This window comes from Chelonia mydas, chromosome 10 (assembly GCF_015237465.2).
Source record: "Chelonia mydas isolate rCheMyd1 chromosome 10, rCheMyd1.pri.v2, whole genome shotgun sequence".
Taxonomy (NCBI): Eukaryota; Metazoa; Chordata; order Testudines; family Cheloniidae; genus Chelonia; species Chelonia mydas.
This window is the reverse complement of record NC_051250.2, coordinates 82,379,316-82,398,485: the sequence shown is the minus strand read 5'-3', so window position 1 is coordinate 82,398,485 and position 19,170 is coordinate 82,379,316. Positions and strand designations below refer to the sequence as shown.

The 19,170-nt window shown below is 39.3% G+C and overlaps 1 protein-coding gene across 3 annotated transcripts in view; it reads left to right on the top strand.

The window, feature by feature from the left end:
- BLM (BLM RecQ like helicase) overlaps positions 1-16,672 on the top strand; it is a 34,694-nt gene extending 18,022 nt beyond the window's left edge. For all 3 annotated transcript variants that reach the window (XM_037911114.2, XM_037911112.2, XM_043523263.1), the window contains 12 exons: positions 1,189-1,287; positions 1,392-1,540; positions 2,978-3,084; positions 3,512-3,672; positions 4,866-5,061; positions 5,566-5,756; positions 8,763-8,898; positions 9,227-9,426; positions 10,498-10,690; positions 11,301-11,423; positions 12,129-12,327; positions 16,355-16,672. In XM_037911114.2, the coding sequence (XP_037767042.1) occupies positions 1,189-1,287; positions 1,392-1,540; positions 2,978-3,084; positions 3,512-3,672; positions 4,866-5,061; positions 5,566-5,756; positions 8,763-8,898; positions 9,227-9,426; positions 10,498-10,690; positions 11,301-11,423; positions 12,129-12,327; positions 16,355-16,532 (1,932 nt within the window). In that variant the 3' untranslated portion in view covers positions 16,533-16,672. The remainder of the gene's footprint in view (positions 1-1,188; positions 1,288-1,391; positions 1,541-2,977; positions 3,085-3,511; positions 3,673-4,865; positions 5,062-5,565; positions 5,757-8,762; positions 8,899-9,226; positions 9,427-10,497; positions 10,691-11,300; positions 11,424-12,128; positions 12,328-16,354) is intronic.
- The last annotated feature ends 2,498 nt before the right edge of the window (positions 16,673-19,170 follow it).

The window sequence follows — 19,170 nt, the reverse complement described above, 5'->3', positions numbered from 1 at the left end:
CTGGATAAAAAATAAGGATTTTTAGTTGCACATCAGTTTCCTAGTTGTTCATGAAAATCTGTCTAGAATGATGACCATTAAAGACTGCTTTAAAGGTTCTGTAGGCAGTTTAAAAAAAAAAAAAAAAGCAAAAAACAAAACCACCTCTCTACAGAATCCTTAGTTTCATAATCTCTTAATTAAATAGGGTGGTGATTATTGTTAGGGGGCTTATTCCTTCACCCACTTACTTCCCTGGTCCTTCTCGCATGAACAGAGAGCAACAATACCCGAAATCCAAAGGTGCAAACAATTCGATGTTTATTGGGGTGAACTTCCAGCAAGCATGATTCCAGTTTCCTTCCTTAGTGTCCCCCTTCCCAGCTCTGACACCACAGAGCCTTACACCTGTGTCCCTGTTCCCATTTCTGCCCTTAGCCAAACATGATTCCAATTTCCCTGTTCCCATTTCCCCCACCCTTACTTCCTGATTGACTGCAGACTATATAGTAAAACTTGAGTTCTGCTTAGCTATACCTTAACTAATCATTTTCCTGGAATTTAACTAACCAATCCTAACATATTGTAACATGATTATGTAACCAATTATATCACACCACCTTAATTAGTTTACACCCAGCAAAATTAATTATACAGCAGACAGAAACAATCACAGAACCAGATAGAGACCATGCAAATAAACAATAGTAAAGTGGGAACTATAATGACAAAAAAATACAGAAGTGAGGATTTCACATCCCAGCTATTGATAAGTGAGTTCTTGCCAGGCAGGATGCTATCAAACTAAGTTTCCTTTTACATCTTCTAGGCACTTCCCTTTCTCTGGAGGCAATAGGCATTATCAGGACAGGATTGTATTCCTAACAGCCCAATAGCATCTTATTTCAATGTGACTAGTTTGGAATGTGAGGATGTGACCGGTCGCTTCCCAGCTTATGGCTGCCTCTGCTGCTTAGCCAAAGGCCTTAGCCTAAGCACAGGGCCTCAGATTGTCACAGTAAGAGAAGGCTCTTACACTGGCAGACAGTGATTTTGATTGTTTTTTATACCTCTATAACTAGCCAAGTGATAAGAATACACCTAAAGTCTTAGAGTATAGGCCTTTACAGACAGGCCTGAATATCTATATTCTAACAATTATGTTTTAATGTTTTTCTGTTAAAAACACTTGGTGGTGGGTCTACCTAGGTTTGTTCAAGTGGCAGACTGATTTCAGCCCTGAAAAATCTGTATGAGAGGGACCTATTGGCACGTTTCGTTATTGATGAAGCGCACTGTGTCAGTCAGGTAGATACCTATTGATTTTTATTTTGAAATATCCACAATTTCAGAATAGTTGGAAAACTTTATTCAGTAGAGTGTAAAAAGGTTAATTTTGTTTTTTAAACTAGTGGGGCCATGATTTTCGTCAAGACTATAAACGGCTGAACATGCTTCGCCAGAAGTTTTGCTCTGTTCCTATGATGGCTCTTACTGCAACTGCTAATCCCAGAGTACAAAAGGATATTCTAAATCAACTTGAGATGCTAAAACCACAGGTGTAAGTTGTTTGGAAGTATTAAGAAAAATTTGTGTAAATTGCTCATCTTCTCTAGGCAGAAAAATTTTCACTTTCAATTTAAGAAATGAACTTGTGTTAATCCCTAATCAGTCACCTGAAAAATATAGACATTTGTATCTAATTTAATGTGATGGAGTACATGGAATTTAAAATCCATTAAATACAAAAAGGGTTAAAAATGAAGAGCAGACTTCCCAAATTTCTTTCCCCACTTGGGGAGAACAACTCTTCACCCAGTAAAGTGTCATGAAGTTTTCTTTATCATTGAAAGGATGGGAGGGTAAATTGTAATTTTTGGGCTGGTAAATCGTCGTGAAAACCTTGCAAAGCTGGTAAAGAATACGATCTATAGCATTTAGTGGGAAAATTCCAAAGCTTGAGTATGGCAAGGATTTTTTAATGTGGCAAACAGTGCAACTAAGGTATCAAGTTAAATCTGGACTGTATTGCATTTGCACTGCATGCAATAGAAAAACTGAAGTAATTTTGTCCTCCTTAGACCTATTGACTTGAAAGGGACTACCTGTGAAGTAAGGTGCTACTCAGGGTGAATAATCTGATCCATAGTTCTTTAGCATCAGACCTGGTAAATTTCTATTGCTCTTGGAAACTCTGATAGTCTGTTACTAAGAAACAGATATGCTTCAGTGCATGCATTTGATGGGTTTTGGAGTTAGAAACCATTACAAACTGTGTTACCAGTGTACATCAGGCTTCACAAATAGATAAATCACGTGTCACTTTAAATAGTGCATAAAGATTTGGTGTCTTAACAATCAAATGATAGATTGGATGTGGACATTTGGGCTTCTTTATGGTTGACATGAACCTATCATAATTTTGTGAACATGTAAAAGAAATGTCATCTAGTGTAGTTCATGCCCTGAAGAATGCATATAACAATCCTCATATTATAAGCATGTCAGGATTTAAAAGGGAAAAATTAAGGTAGGTAAATTTCACTTTTCACCATATGGTGCATGTGTTCTGTCTCTGAGCATGTCTGTCCTACTGGTTTATGTACTGCGGAGAGTAGGCCTGCTTTCCCAGCCATAGGATGAACACAACAACACTAGCATTTACCGAAGTCATCCCAGATCCAAAAAGTGAGGAAAATCAATCCCAACAGGGCCAGGTAGAATGAAAAAAGACCCCCTATTCAGAGGTTTAGGGGAGGAAGTAGTAGCTAATCTTAATTTGGAGTCCTTCCAGACAATTCCTATCCTATGGAGATTACTACATAGTGTAAAATTATGCAATACCAGGGTCACTCATTAATATCCTGGATTCAAAATTATGTTCTCAATGACAGTCTAGTGTCATTTGCTTTGACCTTTTACTCTGAAGACTTGTAGCACCTCTTTTAAAAATATACTACATATATGACGCTAACATGCTTTGGACATTATGTTTTAGGTTTACTATGAGCTTTAACAGGCATAACTTGAAATATGATGTATTGCCCAAAAAGCCAAAAAGGGTGGCATTGGACTGCTTGGAATGGATCAAAAAATATCATCCGTGTGAGTACTGAATCTTCTTGTAGATGAATGTGCTCATATACATTTGAATGAATTACAGTTCTTGTATAAGGCAGTAGTGGGTACATAAAACTCTACTCTCCTATGCCTTTTGAGAGTACTGGTAAATGTAGAAGAACAAAATGCTGGAGACAGAGTAATTTAGTTCTTTGATGCCAAGACTTAAGTTTAATCAGTGGGACACATTAAAATAGGGGTTCCTGATGGGAATGAATAGGAAAAAGGGATGGCAGGGACTTGTAGGTTAAAATATCTAAATAAGAAAATTGCCTTTGCCATGCAAACATTTATTTTTTTAGCAAACTCTTAAAATGGATTTTATTAAAGCTGGGTTGACTGAGAAGGCTATTGATCCTTGTGAAACAGAAGAACCTACATTCCAGCACAAACTTTCTCTTTATATTCACAGATGACTCTGGAATAATTTACTGCCTCTCGCGGCAGGACTGTAACAAAACCGCTGAAATTCTACAGGAAAAGGGTCTTGCTGCACTTGCCTATCATGCTGGCCTCAGTGACTCTGTTAGAGATCTTGTACAACGAAAATGGATTAATCAGGATGGGTGTCAGGTAAAAACGAAAAACAAATGAGAAGGTTAATAGAGATTCTACAGGAAGAATGTGGGACTCTCACAAAAACTCAAAGTGTAAACTAGAGCAAGATGCACATAAAAAATGAAACCAAAGTTGATATAAAAATCTTACATGAGTAGACGTGGAATTAAATAACTGTGCAGAATAGAGAGTCAGAAAACAGTTGCTAGCCCTTCTGTAGGGGAAGTGCTAATGTCAGCATCGCATTTACATGGAATATTTATAAGCAACCGTAATAAATATTATACTTAAGAATTTTACAGAGGTTAAGGACTTGAGGCCTTGTCGTACTGCTGTGAGGTAAGGCACTCTTTCACGGGTGGGGAAAATAAGGCACAAAGTCGTTAAGTGTTTTTGCACAAGGTCACACAGCAAGTTTATGGCAGAGCAGGAGCTAGAACTCGGATCTTCTCTCAGTTCTGTGCTCTAACCACTAGACTCTTTCTGGGAAAGTAGCTGATGTTTGTAAATATGTTTTGACTGAATGTGTCTTACTCCTCTTGGGATACACTAAAATTAATTTTGCATTCAATACAGGATCATATTAGGAGGGCTGTACCAAATTCACAGCCATGAAAAATGCGTCATGGACCGTGAAATCTGGTCTCCTCCCTCTCCCCCACCCGTGAAATCTGGTCTTTTGTGTGCTATTACCCAATACTCTACAGATTTCATGGGAGACCAGCGTTTCTCAAGTTGGGGGTACAGACCCAAAAGGGAGTTGCGGGGGGGGGAGGGGTTTGCAAGGTTACTTTAGGGGAGTCGCAGTATTGCCACCTTTACTTCTGTGCTGCCTTCAGAGCTGGGCAGCTGGACAGCGGCAGCTGCTGCCTGGGTGCCCAGCTCTGAAGGCAGCACTCTGACAGCAGCAGTGCAGAAGTAAGGGTGGCAATACCAATCCGTGACCCCCCTGCAACTCTTTTTTTGGGGGGGGGGGTAGGGGGGTTAGGACCCCTACAATTACCACTGTGAAATTTCAGATTTAAATAGCTAAAATCATGAAATTTACAATTTTTAAAATCCTATGACTATGAAATGGAATAAAATGGACTGTGAATTTGGTAGGGCCCTACATATGAATGATCACAATACATTCATAGTGTAAAGTTGCTGTATGAATAGCTTGCATAGCTTAATGATTGTATAATAATTTATGGCTCTTATTCCAGGTTATATGTGCAACAATTGCTTTTGGCATGGGAATTGATAAACCAGATGTACGCTATGTTGTTCATGCATCTCTCCCTAAATCTATGGAAGGTTATTATCAAGAATCTGGCAGAGCTGGACGAGATGGTGAAGTTTCTCACTGTGTGCTTTTCTATAGTTATAGTGATGTAACCAGGCTTAGAAGGCTAATACAAAGTAAGCAAAGGCTCCCATCTCTGATATATCAATGTTATGACAGGAAATAAGTAATTCAGTCAGTGTTAAGTTTTTGTCCTGTTCTATTTACATATTAGTTTGCTATTTTAAAGATCTTCAGAATGCCATATAATGCTGGACTGAGTCACTGTAGTTGCAGGGTCCCCCCAGCATGCTTTCATTGTTCCCCTCTCTGAAAATTTTCTTTACCTATACCTTAGTTTTAGTTTAAAAACCCAACCAATGTATTCATTTTGCAGAATTTCCAAACTTCTACTTTTGGGGCAGATACTGAGAGCATTTCTGTGGCTTTCTTTCTCCCCCATGTTCTTAAATTCTTAAAAGTGGAATGAGATGTCTTGACTAGCTAAGAATGTATTTTTTTTGCCTAGGTAGCTGACTGCTTTTATCTAAGTGCTTGAGGTAATTTGTTTGATCAGTAATGACTTTAGTCTTTGTGTACATTGTGTAACAAATACAATGAATGCATCCCTTTTATTTCAGTGGAAAAAGATGGAAACAGTCAAACAAGAAAAACCCACTTTGACAACCTTTACAGTATGGTTCATTACTGTGAGAATGTACATGAATGCCGGAGAATACAGCTTTTGGCTTACTTTGGGGAAACTGGTTTTAATCTTTCCTTTTGTAAGGAACACCCAGAAGTAACTTGTGACAACTGCTGTAGAAAGAAGGTAAAAAATTACATCATCTGTAAATTTCAGCTCTTAAAATTGTGGGGTGTTTTTCTTAAGGTTGGTAAAAAAAAAAAAAAAAAAAAAAAAACCCTTTGATAATATATTCTAGAAGGCAGTACAGAGATACTGAGTGAGATCCTTCATGCCCTGTGATACCAAGTGTTTTGAGTTGGTCCCAAGGTGTAACCTAGAACAGACTTACACTAGCTGCATGTGGACCCCAGGAACTGTTGGGGCAGCTGGGGACTGGGAAGTTTAACGATACCCTCCAACACCTCTTTTCTCCCAGCCATGCCTACTGTGCCAGAAGAAGTTGGCACAGAACTCACTGTGGTGGCTATGCCACCTAGGAATTCTCCCCCACAGGTGGAATCCTCCAGCTACTGTTTAAGAGGGCTCGAAGGCAGCTTTGTTTTGGGGTAGGAGTTTTGGGGTAGGAGAGGGTTTGTAGTCTCTGCAGGTCAAGGTCTGTTGACCAATAGATTGCTAGTGTGAACAGGAGTAAAACAATAGGGTTGATGGATATCTTCAACCCACCATTTTTTCCAGCTTTGCAGGCCAATCAAGCATCTACCGATATTTGGTTTAAATATCTGGTGCTCCTAGTAATTCAGTAGATGACATTTTCAAATAAATATTACAATTTTAATAATCCATAAAATAAAGGCTAGGTTTAATTCATATATATTGACCTACTTACTCGTTACTCATATTTTCCTTTATCTGAATTAACTTTTAAAAAAGTATTCAATTGCGGTATAAATTACTGTCTTCAAGAAAAGTTAAGAAATAGTTTTTAAGTGCCTTAGAAAGGAAGTCCTGTTACCTTAAGAAAAAACTAAGTGGTGGGAAAAAGTGCAGGAGGACTTTTTTCCCCACCAAATGTAAGATTCTTTAATAAGTCTGCTGATTGAATTTAGTACACCTAGTTTTTAAACTGCAGAGGACTTCAAACACTAATCCCCATAATACCTCAAGGTAGGTAAGTATGATACCATTTTACAGATGGTGAAACTGAGGCAAAAAGGTGTTCGTTTCCACCGTGAGTCAATATTACAGTCCAAAGGACTTTATTTCTTAATCCTGTGCTCAGAGCACTACCCCACACTCTTCTCAGTTTTAAACCAATGATAATATTGAATAAAATAATGTAGACTCTACATAGTATATTATCATTTGGATGCACTAGAATTTATGCATCCAACTCTCATTACTGTTGAGTTGAGTAAATCCTATATGGATATTTTTAAAATTAGTTAACTTGATTAAAACAATACTCAAACAGTACTCTTGCAGTTTGAGTGTATAAACTCTGTTAAACCAAATAGAATCATAGAATCGTAGGACTGGAAGAGACTTTGAGAAGGCTTCTAGTCCAGTCCCCTGCACCTACGGCAGGACTAAGAATTCTCTAGATCATTCCTGAGAGGTGTTTGGAGATTTTTAAGAGCAGATTAGACAATGACAGAGATTCCACAACCTCCCTAAGCAATTCATTCCAGTGCTTAATCACCCTGACAGTTAGGAAATGTTTCCTAACGTCCAACCTAAACTGTCCCTGCTGCAATTTAAGCCCATTGCTTCTTGTCTTATCCTCAGAGGTTAAGGAGAACAATTTTTCTCCCTCCTCCTCTTTTATGTACTTGAAAGCTGTTATTATATCCCCTTGCAGTCTTCTTTTCCAGACTAACCAAACCCAATTTTTTCAATCTTCCCTCATAGGTCATGTTTTCTAGACCTTTAATCATTTTTGTTGCTCTTCTCTGGACTTTCTCCAGTTTGTCCACATCTTTCCTGAAATGTGGCCCCCAGAACTGGACACAATACTTCAGTTGAGGCCTAATCTGCGTGGAGTAGAGTGGAAGAATTATTCTTCATGTCTTGTTTACAGCACTCCTGCTAATACATCCCAGAATTATGTTTGGTTGGTTTTTTTTGCAACAGCATTACACTATTGACTCATCTTTAGCTTGTGATCCACTATGACCCCCAGATACCTTTCTGCAGTACTCCTTCCTCGGCAATCATTTCCCATTTTGTACGTGTGCAACTGATTGTACCTTGCATTTGTCCTTTCTGAATTTCATCCTATTTATTTTACACCATTTCTACAGTTTGTCCAGATCATTTTGAATTCACATCTTATCCTCCAAAGCACTTGCAACCCCTTCCAGCTTGGTATTGTCTGCAAACTTTATATGTGTACTCTCTATGCCATCCATCTAAATAATCAATGAAGATACTGAACAGAACTGGACTCAGAACTAATCCCTGTGGGACCCCACTTGGTATGCCCTTCCAGCTTGACTGCGAACCACCAATAACTAATCTCTGGGAACGGTTTTCCAGCCCGTTATGCACCCATTTTACGGTAGCTCCATTTAGGTTGTATTTTCCTAGTTTATGAGAAGGTCGTGCAAGACAGTATCAGAAGCCTTACTAAAGTCAAGATATACCACATCTACCACTTCCCCCCATCCACAAAGCTTATTGCCCTGTCAAAGAACGCTATTAGGTTGGTTTGCCATGATTCGTTCTGGGCAAATCCATGCTGACTGTTACTTATCACCTTATTATCTTCTATGTGTTTGCAAATCGATTCCTTAATTATTTGCTCCATTATCTTTCTGGGTACTGAAGTTAAGCTGATTGGTCTGTAATTCCCTGGGTTGTCCTTATTCCCCTTTTTTATAGATTGGCACTATATTTGCCCTTTTCCAGTCTTCTGGAATACTGTATCAATTTTGTACAACAATAAAATTGCTTTCAAATATCTATGTTCTTTAACTTTATTGATCCTTTTAAATTTTCAAAGGATTATTTACTAACCTAAAATTCCCAATGGCAATGGCATATCAGTGTAAATAGGCAATAACTAATCTGTATGTGGATCAGAATTAATTTATGATTGAAAAAGCCCAGCAGTGAGAAACAAAGTTGTCAGTAGCAAATGGTATTAGTTACAATGGAAACAAATCTTTCTAATCAAATCTATTGTGATAGGATTACAAATCAAGAAATGTGACGAACGAAGTGAAAAGTATTATAAGATTTGTTCAAGAGCATTGTGGACAAATGGGGAGAAGAAATGCAGGTTCTGGAAGGTATACGTTGAACATGATGATTGACATTTTCTTGGGTAAGTTCTGTTCTACCGCTCAAATTTGGTGTAGGCTGTATGCCAGAGGGCCCATAAAGCATGGGCAGAAGCTAGAAACAAGATATATACCAATAGGGTTCCTTTCTGAGAGTAATCCATATGGCATGTGCTCTAGAATAAATAAAAACCCTAGCCTTAACTGGACTATATAGTGTAGATAAAATGATAATTATTGTAAGTCTTCAAGCTTCTGCCACTTGTTCAGATTTTTGTGAATGGGCTGTGCAAAATGGCTCCATAGCCTTCTACAGTTGTGTAACTTACTGACTTGGTTATTAGACCAATTCTGTTTGTTCTTACTAAACAGGTACGAAAAGTGCTAGGATTCAGTCCGGTATATTTGGGAAGGGAGCTGCCTACTCACGACATAATGCGGAAAGGCTGTTTAGAAAGCTGGTACTGGATAAGATTCTTGAGGAAGAATTGTATATCACTGCTGCCGAGCAAGCAGTAGCGTATGTAACGGTAGGAGAGAAAGCGCAGGCTATCCTAGATGGATATCTACAGGTGTGTAACAAATTTACTTTTTCTTTAATTCTACATTGGTGTTTCCTTCTTAAATTAAAATGAAACTGATGTTGCTCTTCTCTGCTTTAAGAACATGCTTTGAATTTACATTGAGTGCCAGGATAGTTTAAAAACAAAAATAACTATATTTCTATAATCTCATTTATTCAATAATTTCAGGGTGCTTTGCAACCATTAGTTAAACTTTACAAAACTCTGGTGAGTTGTCAAGTGTACTAGTATAACCTGCTTGTAGATGATGGAAACTGAGGTACAGAAATTACTTGTCACCTGTAGGAAATAGTATGCAGTAGGTCTGGTTTCCAGTCCAATGCTCTAACCAAGCACTTCTCAAGTGGTAGGGCATGACTCAAAAAGTGGTTCATAAGGGGGCATCAACTGGGTTACACCCCACAAGGGGAGAAACAAAACTGGCAAAATCCTGTGATCCCTAGGACTCAAAAGGAGCTAGTTAAGTGGAGGAAAAAAGCAACTCTCTCCTTTCCTTGAGGCTGTTTCTGCCTTGCTCCTTTCTCTCCTAACCGCAGTCCATCTGCAGCTCCTCAGCCCTCTTCACCAGCCAGTGTTAAGCTCCAAGGAAAGCTGCACTACAAGAGGCTGCATAGCCAGCGCACTGGTAACTCCCCTTTCAGAGCAGTCCTGTGTAGGTAGGGGTAAAAGAGAGAAGCCACTTTAAGCAGCCAGCCCTCAACAATAGTCCCACCAGCTCCATCAGCCCCCACCCAAACTTGCTGTGTGGTTTTTTGTTTTTTTCCTGTTTTTTGTGAACTCAGTCCCACAATTCTTTTAAAAAGGATTGTGCCTACTAACCACGTGGCTTTGGGATCCCTGGTGAAAAACCCCATACACATAAAAAGGATCTTGTATAGAGTTGTTCTTCTTGTTGGGTAAACAGTTACCTTAAGTCAATAACAAATGATATTAAAAAAAAATTTTTTTTTCAGTTTTAATACCTGTTTTTACTGGTTAAAGGCCAGATATCTGCTGTTCAGCAGCTCTGGAATTTCTCTCATATAGATTAATTACTTATTTAATTTCTCATTTTAACAGGTGGAGTTTTATGAAACTGAGAATGCCAGCAGTATTAGAAAGCAAAGGGCTTCAGTGACAAAAATGTCACAACGGGAAGAGATGGTTAAGAAATGTCTTGTGGAACTTACAGATGTTTGCAAAACTCTTGGAAAAGTTTTTGCTGTCCATTACTTCAATATTTTTAACACTGCTACACTCAAGAGAATAGCAGGTAATGTTTATCTTCATGACCAAAACTCCTATGGGGGCAGTAGGCTTTTTCTGGTTCAGGGCAGGATTCATCCCAGGGTGGGCTTACACTTGGTGGTGGCGGGCACACTTTGTGACAGTTTGAAAGCACACTGATTGACTTCCATCCTTCAGCTTGCTGCTGACAGTAGTGTACATGCTAACTAACTGGGAGGCGATCTGCTGGAAGAGAGGCATGTGCACTATTCTGCCCTGATTTCTTTAAACCCCCGTTCCTAACCTGTGCTCTGATGGGCATGATTAAGTGCTATTTGTCTACTGCGTATTAAGCTCTATAATGGAGCTCTTGAAAGAGTATTTAAGATTTTCTCTGATTCAGTTTGTTCCTTGTTTAATATATGAATGGGAATTGGTAGTTCTGACATCCTACTGATGGGCAACATATTGCCCATCTTCCAACAAAATTCCAAAAATACATCTGGTTGTCTGATTCAATCCTGTCTACACTTTACCTGAATTTTAAATCTACAAATGTTCCTTTGTTTTTTTTTGTTTTTTTTTAAAAGAGTGCAAAATCTGTTTTGTCTGATATAAATTTTATCTAATCAAAATTTCTTTACATCTGCATACAGAAACCTTGTCTTCTGACTCGGAGGTTTTGCTTCAGATTGATGGTGTTACAGAAGACAAACTGGAAAAGTATGGTGCAGAAATAATTCAAGTCATGCAAAAGTACTCTGAATGGACACTGCCAGGTATAGTATGCCTTGCATCCAAATGGGTGTGCTTTTTATTTAAAAGCCTTTTCTCTGTATGAAGTTACATAAATAAGGGGTCCATGTTAAAATACAGCTTTATGGCCTGTGTTCAAACTTTCATTTTTAAAAATTGTGGCTTTTCAGAGCACAGAAGCATCCTTAACTAAGAGGCGGGAGGGGAGGTGGAAAAGGAGAGATTCACTATCTTAAGAAATAGACAGTGGTGGATAACTGGACTTCAGATGTCCTGGGTAAGAACAAGAGAAGAAAAGTAAGATTGCTCATCTGTTGGCCCGCCTTTCATGGCTGGGAGCGTAGAGGAGATTTTCAGCCTTGAGGTGTATCGTGCACTGTAATTTTCCCATTCACATCAACTAGTTATGGGCTAGCATTGTAGCATGGGTGAACAAATCAGACTAAAGTTCTCCAGTGACTCATGTGCTGGTCAACTGTAAATCTAGCAGAGAAAAGTGTAACCTGATTCAATGGTTGAAAGTTGAAGCTAGACAAATTCAGGCCAAAAATAAGACATAAATTATTAGCAGGGAAGGTAATTAGCCACTGGAACTATTTATCAAGGGTTCTGGTGGATTCTCCATCACTGACAATTTTTAAATCAAGATTGCTCTAGGAATTATTTTGTGGAAGTTGTCCCAGACAATGTCCCAGTTGCATTAGTTTTAACAAAATGTCCATTTGTAGAAGACACTGACTCTTACCACACTGTGGACACGGACGCTGGAAAACGTGAGAGTGAGGAGATAGAGGACACACACACAACTTCTAGCTATTTTTGCAACAGCACAAACAAAGGAAAGAAGAGGAAAAGACCACCATTCTTCAGAGAATCCAAGAAGAAAAAAACAGGTTATGGTGGTAGCCAGCAGTCTCGTTCCAAGGGGTATGTAGTTTGTTAATACTTGTAACACAGGTTTAACCAAAAATAGCATGATGATAAAAATACCCACTAAAGTGTTGGATTAAGGTTGCTTTAATTTAATGTTGAAGAATACAGTCAATAGGAAAACAGTGAAGGGGGAGAGAGGCATTAGCCCAGCCGCATGAAAAACATGGATTTGGAAGTATTTATAACCTCTTTATAAAGTCATTATTGTACAATGGTGATACTTCAGAAGCACATATGACTCCTGTGGAGTCCCTGGATCTGAGAGGTGCTTGTCTCTCTCTGATTTCACACAAGGCTAGAATATGGAGCGCGGAGCAGATGATCTCTTCCTTGCTCTCCAGGCATCCAGGAGGGTAGCAGTGTCAGGAGAAATGCACCCCATGTAGCAGTGGGAAATGGGTTTGAAGCAAGAGACTGATCTTATGCATGACAATACGTTAAGGATTTCACTCCACCAATCTCATTTTAATCAAGTTAAGGTCCTGGAAGACTTATATCCATCCCACAGAATTACAGTAAACTGAGGGATCCAGGGATTGAAAAAATCTTACATCACACTCACAACTGTTTTCAGATAATGAAAAAAATATTCTAAGCTTGATTCTGTGCCTTCCCTTTGAAATCTCTTTCTGTCCCCTAAAAATGGAAGTGGGACAGACGTTCCCCAGTTATAATTTTTTCCATCTGGAATCTCCAGTAAATATATCTTTTTAATGCTAAGCAGCCTGCCAGAGCCCTGAAATTTAAGTTCATTACTAAACATTAGTTTTGTGGTTTTCAATACAGTACACAACTGCAGATGTGCTGGTGGGGCAAATGTTCTTGTTTTCCTTTGTCACTGTAATTGGTGACATCTATATTTCCCAAAAGCTCCTATCAAAGTTGCATGCTTTGCAGCAGTTTTTAATTCTGATATTAACTTAAAGCAAGCCACAATTTTATTGGCATACCTTTCCACTATTTTTGAAACTTTTGCAGGCAAGGCAACGGATCGAGCAAAATTTAAAGAGATGCTGTCAGGACTCTTTTGTTCATATTTTTTGCTTACTCACTTGGAATTAGTGCTAAAAAAAAATGATTTTGGAAGCTTGAGAATTAGTTTTGTCTTCTGGTTTTTCCTTTTCCATTTGTAAACATTTTGTCTTCCTCCCCCTTCTCTTGCCCACAGCTTCTCATATAGAGCACCCAACAATATAGCTCTGCTTCACTTCCTTATCTGTATACTATTGGTAGCATTAAATTGTGTTTCTTAATTTGTGCTCCATTTGTTCATTATGGATACATATGTACCACCCAAACAAGCAACCTTGTAGGTCCTACGTACACAATGGCTATTTAAGCATTGATTTATTTCTTGCAACAGCAAGGAGGATTTTGAAATACAGAGGACATTTCCCCCAGAAGTTGGGGCTTAAACTGTATGGTGGTTTGCTGCTTAACTTTCTGGATTAAATGAATTTATTCCGTAACAGCAGTATTTAAAACATTTGACAGAGAAGGTCTGAAGTTAAAATGAATCATGAGAGACAAACTCTGCATTTGATATAAACAAGATTAGTGCAAACATGTTGTTTTTACCCAATAAGTTTCCTCTTCTAGATGAGAATCACAGGGGAAAAAACCCTGGATAATGTTAATACATAACAGTTACTTAAGTCTAAAGACACTGGAAACTAAATGTAGGTAATATTAATTTTAGAAAATTAGAAGGAAGCTGGAAAGCACAGAAAAATTGTCTGGCCTCATTAAGGCATTCTTCAGAGATCCATCTTCAAAATGGATCTTTTCCACTCATATCACAAAGTTCATATCAATTGCTCCCCCCAAAAACTTTTACCTTAATTGTGCAGTGTCTGCAAAGATTCCCATCTTCTCCATGCTCTTAGGTAACACATTTTTATTCTTGAATTGGCAAAATAAATGATTTCCCACTATTCACAAAGATTACCTATGCCAGTAGCCAGAGGTATTTTTTACGTAGCACTAGCACATCTGCATGAACGAACATGCTAGGTCCAGATCAGAAAATAATGAAGTTTACGTGGGAAGAGCAAAGGTTACCTTCTGGTTCATTTGGAGATGTTATTCACACTTACCCTCCTAAAAACTACTGTGTAGTGTTCCAGGCACAAAACATTGTGGCATCCCACCACAGAAGGGGAATAGTAAATGGTGGGTGAAATAGTTAGAGGAACCAATAGTATAGGTTGTCTAGCACTTTCTATTATAAAGGATTCTTCTGACCTTTTTCTGAGACACACTCAGACCTTCATTGTTTGCAGCAGCCTTTGATATTTGGCTTGAGCTAGGGAAGTGCCTTTTCTTTGTTCCCTGAAATTCCATTCAACTTTTTGCTGACATATAAATTACTAAAAATTGCCATTTCCCTTCTCCTGTTTACATAGCTCATCATGAGAAAATAACTGAACACAATAACATTCCAAAGTGCTCATCTCACACCACCACCAAATCATCATTAGCAGATACTATACCTGGGGTTGCCGCAGAACAGCTGTAATTTGTGGGGGAAGGTGACTGAGTTGGGATCCTTGGACCCAGCAGATGGCCCTAACAGATCCATAGCCCCCTCTGGGTGCACCTGCATGAGGCAGAAACGAGGCTGGGTTCTTCCCCATCCCTTCCACATAAGTACCTGGCTCCAGTTGCACCATCCCTCGGATTCACCATATGAAGCAGGAATGCCAAGTCCTGGAGATGAATAGAAGGCTAGGCTGGATTTAACTCCATTCTTCATGGACCCAGAAGTCCATCCTCCCTCTGGGATGACAGCCTCCTGCTGCCAGTTAAGTTAGCCCTGGAGCTCAAGTGGTAGCAACCTATGCTGTAGGTTCATGGTACAAACCCTGATAATGATGGATCGGGGGATGGAGGGGGGGAGGAGAAGAGGAGTGGTGGTTAGTTACACTAGTAAATTTATTTTTTCTTTTAAAATAGTTAGAAAAACATACAGAAAATTACACTAAAGGTCAAGCACGTGAAAGTTAGGAGATTCCAGATTTATGGTTATCTATAACATTAATTCTGCCCCCTTGTGCATATGCATTATGGAACAGTCTAGGTATATGATCATATGCAGTTTTTCCTCAGGATTCCTGCCCATTCAGTGTACAGGATGGACATGCAGGAGTGCAGACTTATTGTACAGGCAACCATAGATCTGGCATTTCTTAACGTCTGAGTGCTTGACTTTGCATTTTAAACAACATTCTTTTAACAAGCTTTGTATGTAATTCCTATAAGGTCTGTAAATTGCTTTGGTAGCTTTCCTAGATCAGGGGAATCAAACTCATTTGGAGGAGAGGGCCAAATTGTATAATTAATTATAGTTCTTGAGCCTGGCTATACAATCAGGACTATATACTCACAATGCAGTGGAACACCCACTGATGTCAGTAGGTGGTTTTCAGAGAGCAAGAAAAGACAATGGCCTGTATGTACTGATTAAATGTTCAGTTATTTATTCAATGCCTTTATTGAGAGAAAATAAGATCTCCTTTAATCCCACTGCTGTTTCTGCCCTCTCTTTCTCTCCATCTTTTCTGGATTTCCTCCTCTGCAGGAACTCCCAATTTCCAATCCAGTGAACTTCCCTACCTTTCTATCCTCCAAAATGATCAGTGATTTCAGTATTTAAAGTTGTCACTAAGGTGTCATTTAAAGTTGTTCCACTAATCAGATTAATAGAGGACAAGGGACTTCACCCTTTTGCATGACTGTTTCAGGCTGTCCGCAGACGACACAGCCTATATTACACTTGGTTCACCTTTAAAAGGTTACTTCTGCACCCATGAGCGTTAGAAATTTACTTTTGTTTTTAAATGAAAGATTAGATTCTGGAGAATGTGAACGTGTTTATGCAAGCCACATAAATACATCATGCAGGTGAATTTGGCACATGGGTCATATATTTGACTCTCTTAGATAACCAATACCATAAACCTGTATATTACATTTTATCATGTTGATATGCTAAATCATCCTGTTTTCTCTACATTTCTAGGGGTTATATCAACAACAAAAAGGTCTCTTCTAACGCCAAAGCCCAGACATCATCAAGATACAATTCAACATCTTATGGTGCTACAGTCATGCCAGGAACCAGTAGGAAACTGGGGATTATGGCACCACCAAAGCCCAAAACCAGACAATTCCTTAAACCTTCCTACTCCCTATTGTAACTACTAGAATGTAAATACTGTATAAAGCTACAAGCTGTCAGCATTTCCATTAACTTCCAGTTTTTCAAATGTATTAAAGCTTTGACATCATACATCTGTACAGTACAAAGAGTGTATTTGTTTAAATAAATGCTTTTAGAAAAATGCATCTCTTTGTTTGGAACTTTTAATTTTTCCCTGATGCTAAATATTCTTCTTATAAAAAGAACATGCTAATTTTGATTGATTATAGAAGACTTAGTAGTTTAGTGATTAATCATTTATAAGAATGCTCTAATTCTTTGAGAACTGCCTTTCTCTGATTCCACATATGGGATGTATATGACTGTAGCTCAGACCCAGTTACCAGCAGTGATGGTTGGAGCCAGGAACCTCATTGACCATACTAATAAAGGATAATATCCTTCAGTAGTTCAGGGCCGGCTAGCTGGTCTTGAATGGTTTTCTATAAAAAAATCTAGGTTTTAGGATGACTTTCTTAGTTTGAGGTGTTTAGCTTAATTTAGTTTTGGTTTCATAGTCCTGGATATTTCCCCCACATCTCCTGGGTCTAGCAGCCCCTTGGGGCATTTGAAGTGTTGCCAAGAGTATGTGTGAAAGCTGCAAGGCTTTATAGTCTGTCAGACACATAGGTGCTGCCTGAGCTAAGGGCATTCTTTGGATCTTACCTGGCTTGTGGTGGGGTTTCCTTCAGAGCTTCAAAACACCCTTCTGTCCTCATGAGCTCTGAACTGCATCGACATAGGCCCACATCCACACTTGATAAATTGCACTTTCACCCCTATCAATTTATTTAAATGCTTCACAGATTTTTAAGCCTGGAAGGGACCATTATGACTATCTTGTCTGACCTGTATAACACAGGTGAGAAAATTTCACCAACTCCTGCATCAAACCCATAACTTCTAGTTGAGCTAGAAACATATCTTTTAGAAAGACAGGCAATCATAATATAAAGACTTCAAGTGATGGATAATATACCACATCCCTTTGTAAGTTGTTCCAATGGCTAATTACCCTAACCATTACAAATCTGCCTCTCATTTCTAGCCTAAATTTGTCTAGCTTCAGCTTCAAGCTATTGGCCCTTATTCTTTTGTCTCCTAGCTTTAAAAACCCCTATCAAATTCTTCTCCCTGAGCAGGTACTTGTAGACCACAGTCAAGTCACTTCTTAATCTTGTCTTTAAAGAAAATCTATTTAGTTTAACAGTTTCACTGAAGGCAGGTTTTTCAGACTTCTAATCATTGTAGCTCTTTTGTGAACTCTCCAGTTTGTCAGCATAGGCTTCTTCTCATATTAGCATCACTTCAACCGTACCTAGTTTGTTATATGGACTTCTCTACCTCTCTTAGGCAGCGGTTAAGCATAGAAATTTCCATATTCAAGATTCTCACTGAGCTGATCAACCAACATAGAAGGTGCTGTAGATACTCTTACCATGTCCCTAATGGTCATACATGCATATTGAACAGGAGCAATGAAAAGCTGCAGCTTTACAGACCACCAGGAGTTTCCTAGGTAAAGCATAGTGGCAAGTACCCATTACCTTCTCTAAGATCTCCACAGAGGAAGGAAAGAATCTACCTAAAGCTGCCCACTTGTGAAATTCTGAAGGCAAATCAACAAAATGTTGTGGACTCAAGTTACCAAAATCTCTTGATAAATCTAGGAAAGACATTTTACCTTCCTCTATTGCCAGGAGAAGATCTAGCTCATCTACTCTGGGACTAATGCACAAATGTTCTCTGTTCTGTATAATACCAGCTAATGGGCTTCTTCACTTCTGTCAGGAAAGGTTGTGGAAATTTGTTTACATACTCTCCACTCTTATTTGGCAACATAGTAACATACTGGTAACCTTCTGAGGATAAGAAAAATCTCACCTGATCTCTATTCAACTCCTATATTTTGTAGTGCTGTATGGAGGCAAGTTTTAAATGAGCCAAGCAATGTGCTTTTCGCCCCTACCCTGCCATGCTATGCTAGTCTGATTAGCTATTACAAGCTCCCCTTAATTACATTTCATCTCATTCTTTTACCTGTTACTTCTCCTCCCTCATTAAACCATTACTTTCTAATCATTACTGATCACCATAGTATTATGTGCTTGCAGAAGCATGTTTCTTTATAACAGGACTCCAGCCTGATATATGGAGAGAGTCCAGCGGAGGGCAATGAAAATCATTAGGGGGCTGGGGCACATGAATTACAAGGGGAGGCTGAGGGAACTGGGCTTGTCTAGTCTGCAGAAGAGAAGAGTGCGGGGGGATTTGACAGCAGCCGTCAGCTACCCGAAGGGGGGTTCCAGAGAGGATGGAGCTGGGCTGTTCCCAGGGGTGGCAGATGACAGAACAAGGAGCAAGGGTCTCAAGTTGCAGGGGGGGAGGTCTAGGCTGGATATTCGGAAACACGATTTCAGGGGAGGGGGGTGAAGCGCTGGAATGGGATCCCTGGGGCGGGGGTGGACTCTCCTTCCTTAGAGGCTTTTAGGGTTTCTGACAAAGCCCTGGCTGGGAGGCTCGCGGGGGGGCAGCGTTGATGCTGGCGCTGCTGTGAGCCGGGGGCGGGACGGGATGACTCCGGAGGTCCCTTCCAGCCCTGGCCTTCGCTGAGTCCAAACGCTGGAAACCCCCTG